Raw genomic sequence first — 19,491 nt, forward strand, 5'->3', positions numbered from 1 at the left:
GGGGGGGAGGGGCGACTGGCCTATCTGTTCGGCGGCCATGTGATCCCCTGGTTAACGAGATACCGATCCTTCTTTATCTTTAGGCGGACGCAAGGACGGCTCCCCACCCCGCCCCCTCCCTTTCCCGAGTTCCTCTGGAGCAAAAGGCGTTAAACCGTCGGTCTGCGGCTCGCGCTTTGCACACGGCTCATGGTCGGTCTATTTCCCGCCTTTTTCTTCTTTATTTGCTCCAGTGCTTGAGTCTTTACACTCGGTGCCGCTGTTTGAGGTAATAGTAACTCATTCACGCACGCATCTCCCCCCCCCCCCGCTCGCCTAAGGGCTGCTTTTGGATCCCCCTTTCTCAGCGCCTTGTGGTGACCGCCTTTCTCGGTCACTTGTGGTGTCTCAATGTGGGACGTGTACGGGAGTAACATTTTTCATAGTGAGAACGGGATACATACCTGTGATCTTTTCTCATGACTGTACTTTAAGAGCTTTACTGTTACGGATGCTATTGCACGATGAAAAGAATGCTTAATAATTGAAATATTTGATAATTATTGTAGGTTATATATGCCAATTAATAGCGAAATGGATGAAGTATCAAATTTAAAAAAATCTCTGCCACAAAACCTAGGCATGTTAGAAATGTAATGTTTGGTATTTGCATTTCATTGTCGTTGGAATGTAAAATATACGTTTGGTTAAACTTGGTTCTTGATTTCATCAGTAATGTTGACAAGTGACACATGAATTCAGACTAAAGTAAAGCATTATCCGAACATTATTATTTTTATGCTGATTGGCTTTTCAAAATATATGCTGGGAGATTGAGAAACGATCTAGAAATCCATGTCTGAGAGAGACTAAAGGAAGAGGAGAGAGAGATAGACAAGAACAAATAGAAATGAATTGCATTTATTTCAGTTACACATATTAACTTAGGACAGTCCTAAAGGAGATTGATCCAGAAATTTCACTGAACTCATTGCGATTCATTTACAGGTAAATAGATTGTGGCTTTAGTTACAGTACTGTGACTATGCTTTAAAGTAAATCACTTTATAAGTCCATCATTAATTCCTGACAGTTCAAAGGCAGTTTCATTATTATATTTTGATTGAAAATAAGCTTTTGTACTTGCTTCTGTCCCTCTAGGTAATTTTTAGACTTTGTGGTCTTATGTCTGCGCTTTCTCTCCTCTTTCTCATGATTCCCATCTAGTCTTGCCAGATTTGAAAGCCCTCCTTTCATTTTCTGACAAGGGCCCTGGATTTCTACCCCCACATTTCTGTTTTATTAACACCATAATATTCCTCACTAAAATGTCCAGAAAGAAATAGTAACCTTATGGAGAATTTTGACACATAATAATGAAACCTATGCAAGATAAAACCAGCTTTATCCAGAAAAGTATTTTCCAAAAAGCTGTAATACCATCTAAACATTTTATTATTTAATTATGTGTTTGTTTGTTAATCTGTTCCATTTGTATGCTGCTGAATCTGCCAGGGGCTCCCAGTGATTTACAAAAATAAATCAACAATGAAAACATCCATGGTAAACAATGTTTTTCTTCACTTGAATGACAATAATGAAAATTCAGTATAATAAAATGTTTGATTAGAAATAAAAATGTTTTGTATTAAGAAATTGAAAGAACATATTCAGGCAATTCAAAAGATATCTCTAAATTGAGGATCTAGATAATGATAGTTAAATGTATGCATCTTACATAAAGCAGCTTACTATGATCTTATGTTCTAAGATCCCTATGTATATGTTTGATCCCAATCTGTGTCACTGCCTCATGAATAATAATTTATTTCATTGGAATTGGTTTTTTTTTCCTGTTAAATACTGTATAGGCAATGCATATTCTCTTAACCTTTTCTCCCATCTATTAAAGATGTAATAATGCTGGCCTACTATGTAGGATTATTGTAAGGATTCCTGGGATTGTATAAGAGTTCACACTGATCTGTAGAGTATGAAAAAGTACAAAGAAAAGCAACCTGGTATAATATGTATAATAAAGTATATAGCATTGCTAACAATATTTTGAGATTTTGAGCCTGGTATCTTTTTAGACTGAGAAAGTGGAAGAAGAAAAATCTTTTAAATTTAAATTGTTTGTACCTCCAAGACTGAGTAATACCCAGGTATCTGCAGTCAAACCACAGACAAGTACACGAGATGGGGGATTTTTTCAGGTAAATACGGAACTATTCTTTTTTTTAAGAACATGCAGAAAAGTTTTGGTTTAACTTGTAAAAACTGGTCAAAATTTGAATAGAAAAAAGCTTTTTTTAAAAAAATATCATTTATCATTAAAAATTCAGCATATGAAAACTTTAGAAATGAAATAAAACATTTTGCATTTAAAAATTACCATATTCAATTACTAAAGGTTTGGCCCTAAACTGAGGATCTAGATAGTCCTTGGAGAAATGTACTCTTTTCTAGTCTTCTGGACTTCCTGTATTCCGGGAGTTCTCGAAGATTATAGTCATTGATTCTGAAATTACATCCTCCAGTTCCTTTAGCATCCTGGGATGTAATCCATCTGGCCCTGGTGACTTGAATTCATTCAAAGCTGCTAGGTATTCTTTTCTACTCCCTTACCTACTTTGACCTGCATTTCTCTTCTGCCTCCCATGGTGCAGCTTCTGAGAGGTTGCTCCACTTTTCCTTTTGTGGAAAGACAGATGCAAAATAGGAATTAAGCAGTTCATCCTTCTCCCTGTTGGCTGTCACCATCTTGCCATCTTCTTCAACCAGCTAACTAATAATTTCATTGACTTTCCTCCTGTTCAGCACCCAGTCAAATAATCCTTTTTTGCTATTTTTGGTGATATCTGCAAGTCTTAGCTCATTCTGAGCCTTAGCCTTCCTGATCCCATCTTATAGATTAAGGCTATTTCCTGATATTCTGCTTTTGTTATATGCCTTTTTTTCATTTTTTAAATTTGTCTTTTTTATTTCTCAGTTTATCATAGAGCATTTTTATGCAACACGGTTTTGCCAGTGAGCCTGGAGATCCCAGGTCAATACAGAGCCCATCAAATGGCTAGTGTAAATGTGTTGTTGTACCAGGGGGTGGGGGGTGTAGTGGGTTTTTGTATTTGGGATTTTTATTTCTGTAAGCCACCCAGAATCACAGTGAGTGAGATGGATGGCCATATAAATTGCTTAAATAAATAAAATAAATAAAACTATACCAGCCTCATCAGCCGTCTCCCATTTTTATTTCTGTTTAGTATTGTTTGTATTTGGGCATTAATTGTCTCATTTTTCAGAATTTCCAACTCTCCTGAATCGTTTTTGCCCCAAGGGTTTCCATCTATGGAATCATTCCTACTTTTTCCCTTAGCTTACTGAAGTCAACTCTCTTACAATCTAGAACACTAATCTACCTATTTTCAGTAGTTCGTGTCTGCAGTAAGGTGAATTTGAGGATCACCTCTTTCCCATGGTTCCTACAACTTCTACTTCCTCAACCATTTCTTTCCTGTTGGTGATTATTAAGTCCAATAGATTATTCCCTAGTTCCATCCTCTATGATGAAGTTGTCTGCAAGAAACATCAAGAACCTGTTGGTTATCCTATTTGCGGAGAGTTTGATTCCCAGAAATCTCCTATTCCTTCTTTAGCCTCTTGTCTTCTAGGGCACATGTGGGCATCTAGAAGCCTTCAAATTACAGTAAATCTTCTTTTTAGTGCAATGAAATCTCAGTTTCCCTGCTGCTAATAATAGAAAAACAACAGCATAAAGACAGGGCAGAAATAAAGACGAGTCTAAAATCTGTCTCTTGCTGCAAGAGTGTGTAAATGTGTGTATAGGATCAGAATTGACGTGCTATAATCTAATATTCAAACTTTGCCTAATTGTACATTGTCTCAAATCAAAAATATTCATATGAATCTGTTCACAAGTATTTATTAAGTTCTTATAATTCTGTTCACCCTGTTCAGAAACATAGGTATAAATCTTTAGGCTTAGATGGTCCTGTAGTCAGCTCCTTTTCCTATAGTCAACTTTATATGGATATGTCCCATATGATTCTCAAACTTCAACAGAAGAATATCTTAGCTACATCATAGGTCCTGCTCCACCTAGTCATGACTTTTGGTAGAGACTTTTGTCACTGGACCACTCAATGGGAACTTCAGCTTATTAAATGCAGGTAGGGCTATGGTCTTAGAGCCTCTAAGTAGGTTATTGGAGTTACAATCCTTATAAATTATTGGACATTGCAGTCTTGCTTCTTTGACTAAACACAAGAGTTCAGGGACTCTTTCTTTTAAGCCATCATATGCAGATCAGCAACTTTAATTCAAAGATCCTACTCAGTCCAGAAATCATTCTAATGATGGTATTCAGATTCTCACCTAATATGGAGATTTGTATTGAGAAACCCGGATGAATATTCTTGAACATGAGTGGGTGTTATTAATTTGTCCACAACCATTTCATGAAGACTTAATGTGTTTTTAAAGTTGTTACTCAAGCCGCTTTTTCAGTCTTTTGCTCAAGAATATCCCCAAAATTGTATTTCTTGTAGTTTTTGTGTAGCAATTAACTACAATAGAATTGAGTTTGGGGCCCTTTTTAACAGAGGAGGGACTATGCATCTATTTCCTAGACAAGATGATTAGTGAAACATGATAATGGAAGATCTGGCCCTTCCATTCTAATACCTAGCCTGATAATTATTTTTATTACCCCACTAATGTAATGTGACCTGATATCTAATGACTTGATTTTGAGAAATTTTGACAAATGCAGTAAGAAGCTTCAAAAGTCTTTATTTACCGTGGCATGGAATGAACCCTATGAAGGTGACATCCTAGTGAGCCCTAGAAGTATATTATCTTAGCATATTCTGAGAGTGTTGCATAGATAAACACTGAGAGTAATTTGCCAGCAAAATTGCATTTGAGGGCTTTTTGCTTCCAACATTCATCTGGACTACATGCAATGATAAGTTGTGCTGGGATGTGGAGGGAATGGCGATAATCTCTCCAATTGAAAACAACCACAAACATAGGATGAAGTTGTTGGAATACAAATTTAATCTGTCTCTGAAGTAAGAGAGAGAAAATGCAAACAGGTTTTTCGAAGATAGCAAGGAGGATGTTTTGGAAATTTGTTTTGCATCAGTGCTAGTTTGCAAATACTTTTGAGTGATCAATGGAGAGATGTGCACCAAAAGTGTGGAAAAGTAAGTGTGCTCACTGATTTCAATGGGACTTAAGTGCACTTAAAATGGATTCGGATCTGTTATTACATTTTCTAAGGCTACAATAGTACTAAACTTGTCCTGTGTGTAACATTCACGCAGTTACAGCGGGCCTCTCACGAGTGAGGGGAAAGAAGACACCAAACTGATTCTCCTTCGAGGGGGATGAGAGCGCCCAGACCGGAGTCTGGAAACCTCTTTTATTGAATACATCAGAGGGCAGGGTTAAGCATATCATACGTCACACTACCTACTACAAGCTCATAACCATATATGGTAATACATGAAACACAAGGGATCATGTGCTCCGATTGAGCACGTGACAAGCTGCGGGGGCTTGCCTCCTGAAATTTGAGGCTTTACCCCAGGGTGTTGCTGGTATATTCCATGCTAGCTTCCTTGTTAGTGTTCAACTGATTTTACTAGTCTGCACTGACAGAAATGCCTAGCATGTGATGAGGTGTTATAATGCAACACCTGTGAATAAATAATTAATTTTAAGTGACTTCATTCTGAGTCATAATTTAATAGCAAGTCCTACTGATTTCATCATTACATATTTCAAAGCAGTATATCTGTGAGTTAATATGTTATAATACATTGCTATTTTTATAATGTTTTTCCAGAATTTTAACAATGGAACAGAAGAATATTATAACTCATCTTTTGGGATGAAAAATATTTCAAAACATATAGAAGTCATTGGTACGTTAAAGAAAAGATGGATTGCTTGTTTTAAAATTGCACTGTTTTATATATGCAATTGGTAGATTTTCTATTGCATTTTTATTTTCTATATTCCATTTTATTTTCCATTTATATTTTGTGACATCCAGGTGAACATATGCCCAGCAGGAAGAATAACACATGCTATAGTATATTAATATAGTATATATTATTATAGTATAGTATTTCATTTAATTAATTAATTAATTCATTAATTAAATACACTTATTTATATATTGCCCCTTTCCCAAGATTCAGAGGGTTTACAACATAAAATATAATAAAATCCCATGAAAAGAGAGCACAAAAACACTGTGGTGGATTGCAGTAGAGAGCAAGGTTCTTAGGAAGGAGGGTGCACATTCCAGGAAGGGCAGAGAGACAAGAGGCAGCACAGTCCAGAGCAGGAGCATGAGAAATATAAGAGATTTAGAATAGCCACTCTCTAGAATCTCAAAGGGTATATCCACTGGTTGCAGTAGTACAGATTTAGTCTGGCAAGTTTCTTATTTTATTGCTTATATGGTATAAGCAATAAAAGAAGTGAATTTGGATGAACTGTTTCCCTGTTGTTCTTGGACCGACCTGACAAACACCCACAATATCAAACATGGATTGACAAGAAAAAATTCCAAACAAAAATGATAGCCCTTCGTTATGACTAAAATGCACAGTTTATCTGAATAAGAAAGACCAATAGCAAACAGGCTAAGGTGGGAGCAAGATGTTCCAAAATGTTGGGTCTACAACAGAGAAGGCCTGCCTTCAGGTCCATATCCCCTAATCTTTAGTGGGGCCATGTTTCTAAGCATCTCTTCTTTTGATGATTGCAGAGGATAGGCAGAATGTATCTGGACAAGAAAGTTCCTAAAGTAACCCAAGGCTGAGCCATGTAGAGCTTTATATATTTAAAACCAGAACTTTGAATTGGGCTTGAAAAGGTATTGACAATCAATACAGTGACAGGAATATAGGTCTTATGTTGCAATGGTGTCTGTCCCCGACTCATAGTCTAGCTCTGGTGTTTTATACCAACAGTGGTTTTCAAGTGATTTTCAAAGGTAGCCTCATCACTGCGCATTACAGTAATGTAAATACATGTGGTTAAGGGCATGAATCACTGTTGGCAGGACTTTCTGATCCAGGAAAGCCTATGTCTGGTGCATCAGTCTAAACTGGGAAAAGACTTCCTTAGCTGTTGCTTTCATTTGCTGTTCTAGCAGGAGGCATGAGTCCAGTGGAAATTCCAAAATCATGGACCACAGACCATTTAGAGCAATAACCAGAACCAAATTGGAATGAAGATGCTGCTGTACATTCAATAATTCTGTTTTGCTAGGATTCATTCCATGCAGTCCCTCACAGCTTCTAGACACTTGGCAGTATCTTCAGCCCAGCCTAAGATGGACATGTATAACTGATTATCACGCCCATATTGATGATCTCTCAATTCAAACTGATGGATGACCTCTCCCAGTAGTTTCATGTAAATACTAGATAGTATAGGAGAGAGGTGAATGCTGTGACAATCATGGGCTCAACTGCAATTCCCCCATGACTATCAGTTGAAACTATCCTCTTAGAAAAGAGCAGAATTACCTTAGAATGATATTCCCTACCCCAAGTATCTGTAAGTGTTCCAGAAGAATATCATATGGTCAATGGTATTGAATGCTGCTAAGATTGCTTAAGGCAAGGAGGAGCATACTAGCTCTATTCAAATCTGAACAAAGGCCATCTATCAGAGTAACCAGTACTGTTTTCAAACCATGTCCAGGTTCAAATTTTGCCCAGATGGGATCTAGATAATCTGCTTTATCTATGATCCTCTATCCCACCACTTTCTCCAAAGCTTTACTCCAAAAGGAAGGATTGGAGTATGGGCAGAAGTTGTCTAATGTAGTTGGATCAAGGAACAGCCTCTTCAGGAAAGGGCACAGACCACTGCCTTCTTCAAGATTGGTGGCACTTTTTCCTCTCTCAAAGAGACACTGATGACACATGCCTCCCTGACTGCTCACAAGAGCAAGATTGGTCATGGATCCAGGCCAGAAATATTGGAGCTTATGCTACAAAGGTTCTTATCCAATCCCTGGGACTCAAGATTAAAAGGATCCCAGGTCACATTGCAGGATGTTACTTTATTCACCTCACTAGATTCCATTCAAGAGGTATTCAACCTTGAGTGAATACTTGTGAAGGAATGTAGACCTTTCCTTGGGAATGGGGAAATAATGAGTGAACTGGGGGGGGGGGAGAGTTTCAGATGAGATTACACAGTCCCACAAAACTCAAGATAACACCCCTCCCCATTTTGTTTGGTATAAGATGAAATAGAAACTGACAGGCTTTCAAGATTTTGTTATTCTACTCTGTAATAATAAAGATCATTCCTGGAATCCCTGCTGTGCTTATTTCTTGACCTAACCTGTCTCAAAGGACTGACAATACCCAACCAATCCAGCTAGAAACCAATTTCTGGCACTTCTCACTAGTGCCCAAATTGAGCTGAGGACCCTCCTCATAATTCAGAGGGTTCCTCCCCTCATCTCTCATTTAAAGAGCCAATTCCAATATTCCCACTTCCTTTATTGAGTCTCTCACCATAAGAGTCCACTCTTATTTTGAAGGCCTCAAGACATATCACCAACAGCAACCTTTGAATGATGTTTTCATGCAATTCCAGCTCCATTCAGCACCACAAATTTCTCAACATAGATGCTGATCTTCACCTCTCCTTTCATCAACTTTTGCAGAGTGAAATCTACATTGCCATCATTGCAATGCTGTGTCTCAGGCCACTATCTCTACTTTTTTCAGGGCAGACTAATCACAGCGGAGGTTGCTTGTTGACTTGCTGCCTTTCTGGCTGTCTGGGGATGCATCTCTTATTTTTCCAAATTCTGGATCAGTTATACATCCATTTCTACTGTGTCTTTTTCATTCCTGCTCTCTTTCTTCCACCCTTCTGCAGTCAATCCAGTTTCATCTACTGTCTGTTGTGGCTTTTAAGAATCACTGGTTTTTTTCTCTTTTGCCCAGTGGAAGTTGGACTTTGTCCTTCTAAAGGTATTCCTACCTGCATTTCTTTCCAAAGTCTTTTCTCCTTTTCCCTCCACAGTTTCCATGGTTTTTCCATTCAGTGTATTTTCATTGTAAGTATATACAGTGCATTTGGAAAGTATTCAGGCCCCCTTCACTTTTTTCAATTTTGTTATGTTGCAGCCTGATACTACAATTGTTCAAATTCATTTTTTTCCTCATTAATCTACACTCAGTACCCCATAATGACAAAGTGAAAACAGAATTTTAGAAATGTCTGTAAATTTATTAAAAGGAAAGTCTGAAATATCACATTGGCATAAGTATTCAAACCCTTTGCAACAACACTTGAAATTTAGCTCAGGTGCCTCCCATTTCTCTTGATCGTTGCTGAGCTGTTTCTACACCTTGATTGGAGTCCACCAATAATCAAATTAAATTGATTGGACATGATTTGGAAAGGCACACATCTCTCTATAGAAGGCCTCATAGCTGACAATGCATACTGTATCAGAGCAAAAGCCATGAGGTCAAAGGAACTGCCTGCAAAGCTCAGAGACAGGATTATTGCAAGGCACAGATCTGGGGAAGGCTACAAAAAAATTCCTGCTGCACTGAAAGTTCCCAAGAGCACAGTGGCCTCCATAATTCTCAAATGGAACACGTTTGGCACAACCAGGACTCTTCCAAGAGCCGGTCACCCAGCCAAACTGGGCAATTGGAGAAGAGCCATAGTAAGAGAGGTGACCAAAAACCCAATGGTCACTCTGACTGAGCTCCAGAGATCCTGTGTGGAGACAGGACAAAGTTCCAGAAGGACAGCCATCACTGCAGCCCTCCACCGATCTAGGCTTTATGGCAGAGTGGCTAGACAGAAGCCTCTCCTCAGTGCAAAACACATGAAAGCCCGCTTGGAGTTTGCAAAAAAGCACCTGAAGGACTCTCAGACTGTGAGGAACAAGATTCTCTGATGAAACCAAGATTGACCTGTTTGGCCTCAATTCTAAACATTATGTCTGGAGGAAACCAGGCACCGCTCATCACCTGCCCAATACCATCCCAACAGTGAAGCATGGTGGTGGCAACATCATGCTGTGGGGGTGTTTTTCAGCAGCAGGGACTGAGAGACTGGTCAGGGTTGAGGGAAAGCTGAATGGAGCAAAGTACAGAGATATCCTCAATGAAAACCTGTTCCACAGCACTCAGGACCTCAGATTGGGCCAAAGGTTCACCTTCCAACATGACAACGATCCTAAGCACACAGCCAAGACAACACAGGAATGGCTTAGGGACAACTCTGAATGTCCTAGAGTGGCCCAGCCAGAGCCCTGACTTGCACCCTATTGAACATCTCTGGAGAGACCTGAAAATGGCTCTCCACCGATGGTCCCCATCCAACCTGATTGAGCTTGAGAGGATTTGCAAAGAAGAATGGCAGAAAATCCCCCAATCCAGGTGTGCAAAGCTTGTTGCGCCATACTGAAAAAGACTCAAGGCTGTAATTGCTGCCAAAGGTGCTTCAACAAAGTACAATGGTACCTCTAGTTACAAACGCCCCTCCTTACGAATTTTTCAAGATACGACCAGCTCCGGCCCCAAAAATTTACCTCTACTTGCGAACTCTGCCTCTACTTACGAATCGGATCCGCGGCCATTTTCCCTGCTGCCACGCAGTCGCGGCTTCCTGTGGGCGAGATCGCGGTAGCAAGGAGACGTTTGGTGAGGCTTGTGGTGTGTTTTGTGGCGTTTGGAAGGTTTCTGTGCCGTTTGGAAGGTTTTTGAGATTTTAAAATAAAATGCATATGTTTCAGAACTGTTTAGCCGTATTTACATTGAACCTTATGGGGAAATTTGCCTCGTGGTGCGACCAAATTCGGAGGGCGGAACGGATTAACCGTATTTACATCGAACCTTATGGGAAACTTTACCTCGACTTGAGACCAACTCGAGTTGCAACCAGAGTCACAGAACGGATTAAGTTCATAACTAGAGGCACCACTGTACTGAGTAAAGGGGCTGAATACTTATGCCAATGTGATATTTCAGTTTTTTCTTTTTAACAAATTTGCAGACATTTCTAAAATTCTGTTTTCACTTTGTCATTATGGAGTACTGAGTGTAGATTAATGAGAAAAAAAATGAATTTGAAAGATTGTAGTATCAGGCTGCAACATAACAAAATTGAAAAAAGTGAAGGGGGTCTGAATACTTTCCGAATGCACTGTATTTTGTGTTTATTTCAGAACTATTGTGTTGTTTCTTATTAGAAATATTTATATTGAATAATCAAAATAAAATGTTTCATTTTACAGACCCTGCTCCACAGAAAGTAAAACTTGTGCCTGAGATAGAACAGCAGGTCAGTTAAATATATAATAAAAATAATGTTTTATTAAAACTGTTTTAATATGTTTGGATTGCATTAATTTCAGTCCTGAAGTCTGGTTATGGAAGCAGTTGAAGAATTGCCCTGAACGCACCTCTAATTTTGTATAGGATAATGCTTTCTGTGAGAGAACAAACAGGGTAACTATGGCAGATCAGCAGGCTGTACTCCATATCTAAATGAAATTGTACATTCCTATCAAAGTACCCTATTTATTCATGTGTTTAAAAGCTCTTTTTGCTCATGGGTGTATTTAGTATTATCTGGTAATCTAGTGGTGAGATATAGCCTGTAGTACAGTATGGTATAGTATCTGCACCTTTGTGGCCCTATTAAAGTGTTTTCACTCAATATGAAATAGGATTTCACATTTCTTTTAGTATCACGGTTCTTGGTGTAGCATTTATAGGGTAATATGTTAATACGCTGTTTAGATGTGCCAAATTTATTATATTCTTTGTCACTTCAGGTTTTTTTTCTCTTTCTGGAGAAAATAATGAACTTTTAATATTTGGCTAATCCTTATATGCAGATATGTGTTACTGGCTTTTGCCCATTGTACAGCAATACTTTTGAAACTACATGAATAGGAGAAACACTTTTATTGGGGGAAAGGTAAATATTTGGATTGAAAAATGTGGATGGGAACAAAGGCTATATGTCATTTATCTTACTTCTCTGATCTAAATTTATATTCATTAGAATGATCATTTTAAAAACAGTCAGAGTCTAGTTATCCATGACTGCATGTGACAGTTTCATGGGTTACAAAATTTAACCATCCTTGAAATAAGCTGCTGATAGTATCAGGCTTACTTTTGAGAAGAAAAAGTTCAGACTCACTTTAGACTGAAAATTAAACTGATTTAATCTAAGTGTGTTGATTTCTTGATACAAGCACTTAAGTAGATTTTGAAAAATTAACTTCTTATACAATTATAAAATAATTAAATACAATTTTCTGAAGGGTATTATTAAGAAGTAATCACCTACAAGAAAGAAATAATTAGCTGTAGAAAATTGCTATCATATCATTTTTTCATGTTATTAGTGCACTGTCCTTAATAATTTAAGTAGCTATTTTTCTGAGGTGAGAAAACTATTTTACTGACAATTTTATAATCTCTTCTTTTTATGTTGCATATTCTTTTTGGTATACTCAAGGCTAGGTTTAATGGCAAATATGAATACTAACAATTAGATAAAATGTACTTAATTAATTGTTGTCTAAGTAAACATTAGAACTTATCGGAACCTATTTTTGTAGAATATAGAGACAATGAATGAGCTTTATTCAAGGCTGTACAAAGAAGCCGAAAAGATCAAGAGATGGAAAGTCAGTGTACAATATGAACTAAAGGAAAAGGAAAAAAAATTGCAAGAAGATAGAAAGATTATTGAAGCATTGCGTAAAGCCATTCAAGAACTACAGGCAAGTGTTCGTGCACTTCAAAATCAAGTAATAAAGTAAAATAAAAAATTCTAAAGACTTAACATTTAAGGTATTATGCAATTCTAATATGAGTTCAGTGTATGTTTTATCCTTTCTCCATAGTATGTTAATATGATCAATTAACATGATCAATTAACATGATCTATGATCAATCTTTCTGTTTCCTAACTCCTCTCATTCAAAAATTCAAAGATTTGCCCAAGCTGTTTTTACTGTTTCAGGACATTATGATCATGGATATGTTTTTGATTCTATAGAATTCACAGAAATGACATGATTCACCCTTCATTAACAAGACTGAGCACAGACAATTACTAAACAATCAGTGTTCATTTGCTGACTGGTGATAACTGCCTTATCCTGCTAACTCCGTTTCACATATAAATATACATGATTTCTCCCATTTTTTTTTCAAGTATAGTATTTCTAACTTCACCATGATGGCATAACTTCATTCTTGCTGGCATAACAGTTATGCTATATTAAGGCACTTTTTAAAGTCACGTTATCATGCCATTGCAGTGGCATCCTAGGAGCTGGTAGGTGGGCTGAATCAGCCATTCCCCAGCCCTAACTCTCTTTGTTTTTGTGGTAATTGCAGCTTGAAATGGAATTTCCTTGCTGAGGAATAGGACAACTGTGATTCAAGGATTTGGGAACACTGTAATTACAGTGATAATACTACTACTGATACATAATAATACTACTGATTATATGATCCCATAACTGGACATAATGATAAATATGCAGTTATGGCATCATATAATCAGTAGAGGGCTCATTACACCTCATTCTTGGGATTTCCCACTATCGCCTGGTCTGTAAGAACTTTTAGAGTGTAAACTTTATTGAAAAGAAGCATGAATATTCTTTTCTTATACTCACCCAGAATGTTTGCTAAAATAGAATTAAATTATGAATCAAAATAACTTGTAGAAGTGAATCATAAGACAATATTTTTCAGGCAGTGATTGCCCTAAAAATAAATAATGGAATGGGTATCTATTCGCATTTATGTATTACTTCTCACTTGCATATTCAAATGTTATGAGAATTCTAGCTTCCATTCCTGAATAGTTTGTTTCTAACTGCTACAGCTTCAGATCTAATTTGAAGGTATAATGATCTAGTATCTCAGTTTAATTAAGTGCATGTTGAGAAACTGACATGGAGCTCATCTTTACAACCTATTAACTGTGGCAGAAAGGCTCCATGCTAACCATTTTTAGAGTATATGTCCTCATGACACAGTCTTCATCTCAATCCCACTGAGCCCACTGTGAGGTGGCTTACATTTTTCTGTAACTATTTCTGTTTTAAATTAGTGCTTTCTTGTGCACATGTTTTGCCATATGAATATTCTATGACATCACCTCACTGATGATGTTGACAATGATTTATTTTATTTATTAAATTTATATGGCTGTGCATCTCACTTGCATGTGATTCTGGGTGGCATATATATTTAACACACAAATAAAATCATAGTCTTCTACCATTAAAAACAATTAAAAATTAAAAACTACACTTAAAAATACAATAATAAAAAGCCAGAGAGTGCACTCTAACTATATACAATATAACCATTTAAAGAACTCCATACTTCCTTGGGACCCCCAAGCCCAAGGGAACATTCAAGTTTTGATTGGTCAGGTGCTGGAATTTGCCTAGCTCCTACTGGCCATTTTCAGTTGCTTCAAAGTTGCCTCACTGGGAGCGTTTGCATACCACTGGAAGATTCTGGGAGAGTGAAGAGGAGCCGACTGCGAGCAACAGAGAAGTGGGCTTTGCCTCATCAGATCAAGCTAGCGGCCTGGGAACTGCCTCACTGGGAGTGTTTGCATACCACTGACAGATTCTGGGTGAGCGAAGAGTAGCTCACTACAAGAAACAGAGAAGTGGGACTTCAGCTCATTGGATCAAGGCCCGCCAATCTTACAACTAAGAATCTAAATCAAGAAATCTACAAGGGAAAATCTGTTTGGAAAATCTACTTGGATCTGCACAACCCTCAAGGGTAATGAAGTAATGGAGAAAGAAGCTAGCACTGTGGTGACCTGCAAGGTGTGTGCTATGTTTGTATTCCTGCCCAAGGAGGACTCCAATTACACCTGCACCAAGTTCAAACTGATCAGATTGCTGGAGGAGAAAGTGGAGGGTCTATAGGCATGTCTAGACACTCTGAGACCCATCTGGGAAAATGAGAATTTCCTGGAAAAGACAGAAGTCTGTTTACAAACTGAACACAGCAAGGAAGAAACAACTACCAGGAAAAATGGAGCCCTAGAGGAGGAGGGATGGCAGCATGTCACTCGGAGGACCAAAAAAATGAGAAGACTATCCCTTCCACTGGAACTTAACAATCAATTTCATACCCACCTCCTGGAAGAAGACATGCAGTCATCTGGAGAAGGGTCTTCATCAAGTGTTTCAGTAACAGGAAGAAAGGTAGCTCAGAAGTGACAGTCTGAGAAAAGGAGTCCGCTGGGTGTCCTGAAGAGGAAAAGACGTGTGGTAGTGATTGGTGACTCACTTCTCAGAGGAACAGAATCAGCAATCTGCATACCAGACAAGCTATCAAGGGAAGTGTGTTGTCTCCCAAGTGCAAAGATCAAAGACATGGCAGAAGGGCTTAACTAACTAATCAAGCCCACTGATTATTATCCCTTTCTCCTCTTTCGCGTAGGGATAAATGATACAACAAAAAAGAGCCTGAAAAAAATATCAAGGGACTATGAGGAGCTAGACTGAAAGGCAAAAGAGTTAGGAGCACAGGTATTTTTTCATCCATACTTCCAATGGATGGTCAACATCCACTGAGGAAATGGAGGATATCAGAGGTAAACTGCTAGCTCAAGGGATGGTGCCATCAAGAAAACTTTGGATTCTTGGACCATGGTCTATACTACCTACAAGATGGGCTTCTGGCAAGAGACAGGCTCCACCTCACAAGGACTGGGAAGAACATGTTTGGAAGATATCTTGCTTGTGTCATCCGAAGGACTTTAAATCTGGAGAGGGAAGGATGCCAATTTCTAGGACCAAACCCAAAGCATAAGCCCCATGACAATGAATTTGACAACAAAAAAGGAAATGGTGAGAAGGAAGGGGCACTCAGGTATAAAACAGGAGATGTAGCAAGCAAACACAAGGTCAGCCATAAAGGGCTCAGGTGCCTGTACACTAATGTTCAAAGTATAGGAACAAACAGGGAGAACCTGAAGTCCTAGTACGTGAGGGCAGGTATGATATTGTTGGTATTACCGAAACTTGGTGGGATGGAACCCATGATTGGAATATACTACTAGAAGGATATAATTTGTTCAAAAGAAACAGACTCAACAAAAGAAGAGGAGTTGCACTGTATGTAAAGAATTACTACACCTGTACAGAAATATATGATACCAAGGATGAAAGCCTTGAAAGTATTTGGGTGAATATTAGAGGGAAAGAAATGATATTGCTATAGGTGTGTACTACAGGCCGTCCAACTGAGCAGAGGAAATAGATGAATTTTTTGTAAATCATTTAGCTGAGGTGTCCAGGAAACACACCACTGAAGTAACGGGGAAGTTTACTGCCCTGACATCAACTGGGAAGCAAACTCTGCAGCAAGTGGGAGATTGAACAGGTTCCTGACGTGCCTGGGCTGGCAACTTTATCATCCAAAAGGTGGAGGAGGGAACTAGAGAGTCAGCTATACTGGACTTGATACTTACTAAAAGGGATGAAGTGGTTGAGGGAGTGGAAGTTGTAGGAACTTTAAGAGAGAATGACCATGTCATACTAGGATTCACCATAGTGTTCTAGATTTTAAGAGAGCTGACTTCAACAAACTATGAAAGAATAGGAAGGATCCCATGGATGGAAATCCTAGAGGGAAAAATGATTCAGGATGCTTGGGAAACTCTGAAAAACGAGATAATAAAGGCCCAAACAAAAACAATACCACAGAGAAAGAAAAACAAGAGACGCCTGACAAGACCAGTGTGGTTGCATAAACAGCTCTCTAACAAGCTGAGGGACAAAAAGGACAAGTATAAAAAATGGAAAGAGGGGTTTGTAACTAGAGCAGAATACAGCAAATAGCCCAAATCTGCAAGGACAGAGTCAGGAAGGCTAAGGTTCAGAATGAGCTAAGACTTGCAACAAATGCCAAAAACAACAACAAAAGTTTCAATATGTGAGGAGCAAAAGGAAAGTCAAGAAAATGGTGGCTCCACAGTGGGAGATGGCAAGAAGGTGATAGGCATCAAGGAGAAGGTGGAGCTGCTTAATTCCTTTTTTGCATCTGTCTTTACACAAAAGGAAAAAATAGTCAAATCTGCCAAAAGCAGCACTGAGAGACAGAAGAAGAATGCAGGTCAAAATAGGTAAGGAATTGGTTAGAGAACACCTAGCTGCTCTGAACGAGTTCAGGTCTCCTGGACCGGATGGTTTACATACCCCAGGGTAGTGAAGGAGCTGGCAGATGTGATCTCAGAACCACTGAATGAAATTTTTGAGAGCTCCTGGAGCACAGGGGAACTGCCAGAGGACTGGAAAAAAGCTGATGTGGCTCCAATCTTTAAAAGGGGGAAAAAGTGGATCCAGGAAACTACAGACCAATCAGCTTGACATCAATAACTGGGAAAATCCTAGAAAAGGTAATCAAGCAGCAGGTTTGTGAGCACTAGAAATGTACAAGGTGGTTACTAGAAGCAAGCATGTATTTGTTAAGAACAGGTCATGCCAAACAAATCTTATCGCCTTCTTTGGTAAAGTGACTAAATTAGTGGACCAAGGAAATGCTGTGGATGTAGTATACTTAGATTTTAGTAAGGCATTTGATAAAGTAGACTACAGCCTACTTCTTGGCAAGATAGAACAATGTGGGATAGACAGTACCAGTACCAGATGGATTTGCAGTTGGCTGACCAACTGCACTCAGCATGTGGTCCTTAATGGAACTACATCTAGGTGGAGGAAAGTGTGCAGTGGGGTACCTCAAGGTTCTGTGTGCTCTTCAACATCTTCATAAATGACCTAGATGAGGGGATTGAAGGGGTGCTCATCAAATTTGCAGATGACAGAATGCTGGGGGGAATTGCTAACACTGGAAGATAGATTCAAGATTCAGAAGGATCTTGACAGACTTGAGCATTGGGCCCTATCCAACAAGATGCAGTTCAGTGGAGAGAAAAGTAAGGTCCTGCACTTAACCAGGACAAACCAGATGCACAGATACAGGATAGGCAGTACCTGGCTCAACAGTAGTGCCTATGAGAGGGATCTAGGTGTCCTGGTGGACCACCACATAAGTATGAGTCAGCAGTGTGCTGCAGATGCCAAAAAAAAACAATGCAGTCCTGGGCTGCATCAACAGAGGGGTAATATCAAGATCAAGAGAAGTGACAGTAGTGCTCTACACTGCACTGGTGAGGCCACATTTGGAATACTGCATCCAGTTCTGGTCTCCATCATACAAAAAAGATGCTGAGGCCCTAGAAAGAGTGCAGAGAAGAGTAACAAAGATGATAAGGGGACTGGAGGTTAAATCCTATGAAGAATAGCTGAAGAAACTAGGTATGTTTAGCTTAATGAAGAGAAGACTGAGGGGAGACATGATAGCAGCCTTCCAATACCTGAAAGGCTGCCACAGGGAAGAGGGCATCGATTTATTCTCCATAGCACCTGAGGGTAGGATAAGAAGCAGTGGGTGGAAGCTTGACAGAGGGAGACCCAACCTGGAAATAAGGAAGAATTTCCTGACAGTGAGAACTATTAAGCAGTGGAACAGCTTGCCTCCCAGAGTTGTGGGTGCTCCATTGCTGGAGGTTTTCAAGAAACGATTGGACAACCATTTTTTCAAGATGGTATGAGGACTCCTGCCTTGGGCAGAGGGTTGGACTAGAAGACCTCCAAGGTCCCTTCCAACCCTATGATTCTATGAAAAACACCTCTCTCCTCTGGTTGCTCAGCATCGTCCTATGGTTGTTTTGGCTTGGTCTGCAAGAGAGAGATGGCATCTGAATTCCACAGAGACCTCTGCCCACATGATACTTGGCTGGTACTTTGTAATTATTTGAGTTTCATATATACATGGCACTAGCATTTTTCTAAAAGACTATTAGACCTGTTTTTAAAGACCTCTTTAATGGTATTTTGAAAGAACAGTAGAGTTGTGTTTAAAAACAGGATTAGCACTCTGTGCAGAGAAGATTGATTTATACTGGAAAGAGAGCTGGGTTCTGCCAGCTATGTATTGCTGGTTCTGTCCCAAAAGAATGCCTTAACAGGTTTTCCTCTGCTTCTGCCAATGGGGCTTTACATAGTCATGTTTTCTACTGATTGGAGAGGAGGAGTACCGTTTTGTATAGTCCAAAGTAATTTGTGTACTTAAAGGAATAGTTCCAGTGCTGACAGCCATAACCACTCACTGCCACCATTCTCCTTCACTTGCAGCACTTATGGAATTGGGATATTTGGAAACTGGAGTGAAAGTGTTAAGAGTCTGTCAGTTTCCATTTCTAGCCTGATTGACAAGTCACAGGCACAGCTGAGAGGCAAGGCTGAGGCAGAAGGGAATGCCCCATTACTTCTGGGAACCCCTTCATGGTGCCTGTGGCTAGACACACTGCAGTAGAGCTGTATTCAGAAGTAACCCAAATGATAGGTTA

At 39.1% G+C, this 19,491-nt stretch overlaps 1 protein-coding gene across 1 annotated transcript in view; it reads left to right on the plus strand.

Annotated features, from left to right (window-relative positions):
- Window positions 1-2: 2 nt before the first annotated feature.
- Window positions 3-19,491, plus strand: part of SYCP1 (synaptonemal complex protein 1) — an 88,026-nt gene continuing 68,537 nt past the window's right edge. Inside the window, exons 1-5 of the mRNA XM_088154023.1 lie at window positions 3-1,542; window positions 2,073-2,195; window positions 5,852-5,930; window positions 11,306-11,352; window positions 12,647-12,811. Of these exons, the coding sequence (XP_088010149.1) occupies window positions 1,528-1,542; window positions 2,073-2,195; window positions 5,852-5,930; window positions 11,306-11,352; window positions 12,647-12,811 (429 nt within the window). The 5' untranslated portion in view covers window positions 3-1,527. The remainder of the gene's footprint in view (window positions 1,543-2,072; window positions 2,196-5,851; window positions 5,931-11,305; window positions 11,353-12,646; window positions 12,812-19,491) is intronic.

The sequence above is a fragment of the Python bivittatus genome, unplaced genomic scaffold (assembly GCF_059951505.1).
Source record: "Python bivittatus isolate LINGU-HERP-01145 unplaced genomic scaffold, Pbiv_v1 ctg000700_np1212, whole genome shotgun sequence".
In the NCBI taxonomy this organism is placed as follows: domain Eukaryota; kingdom Metazoa; phylum Chordata; class Lepidosauria; order Squamata; family Pythonidae; genus Python; species Python bivittatus.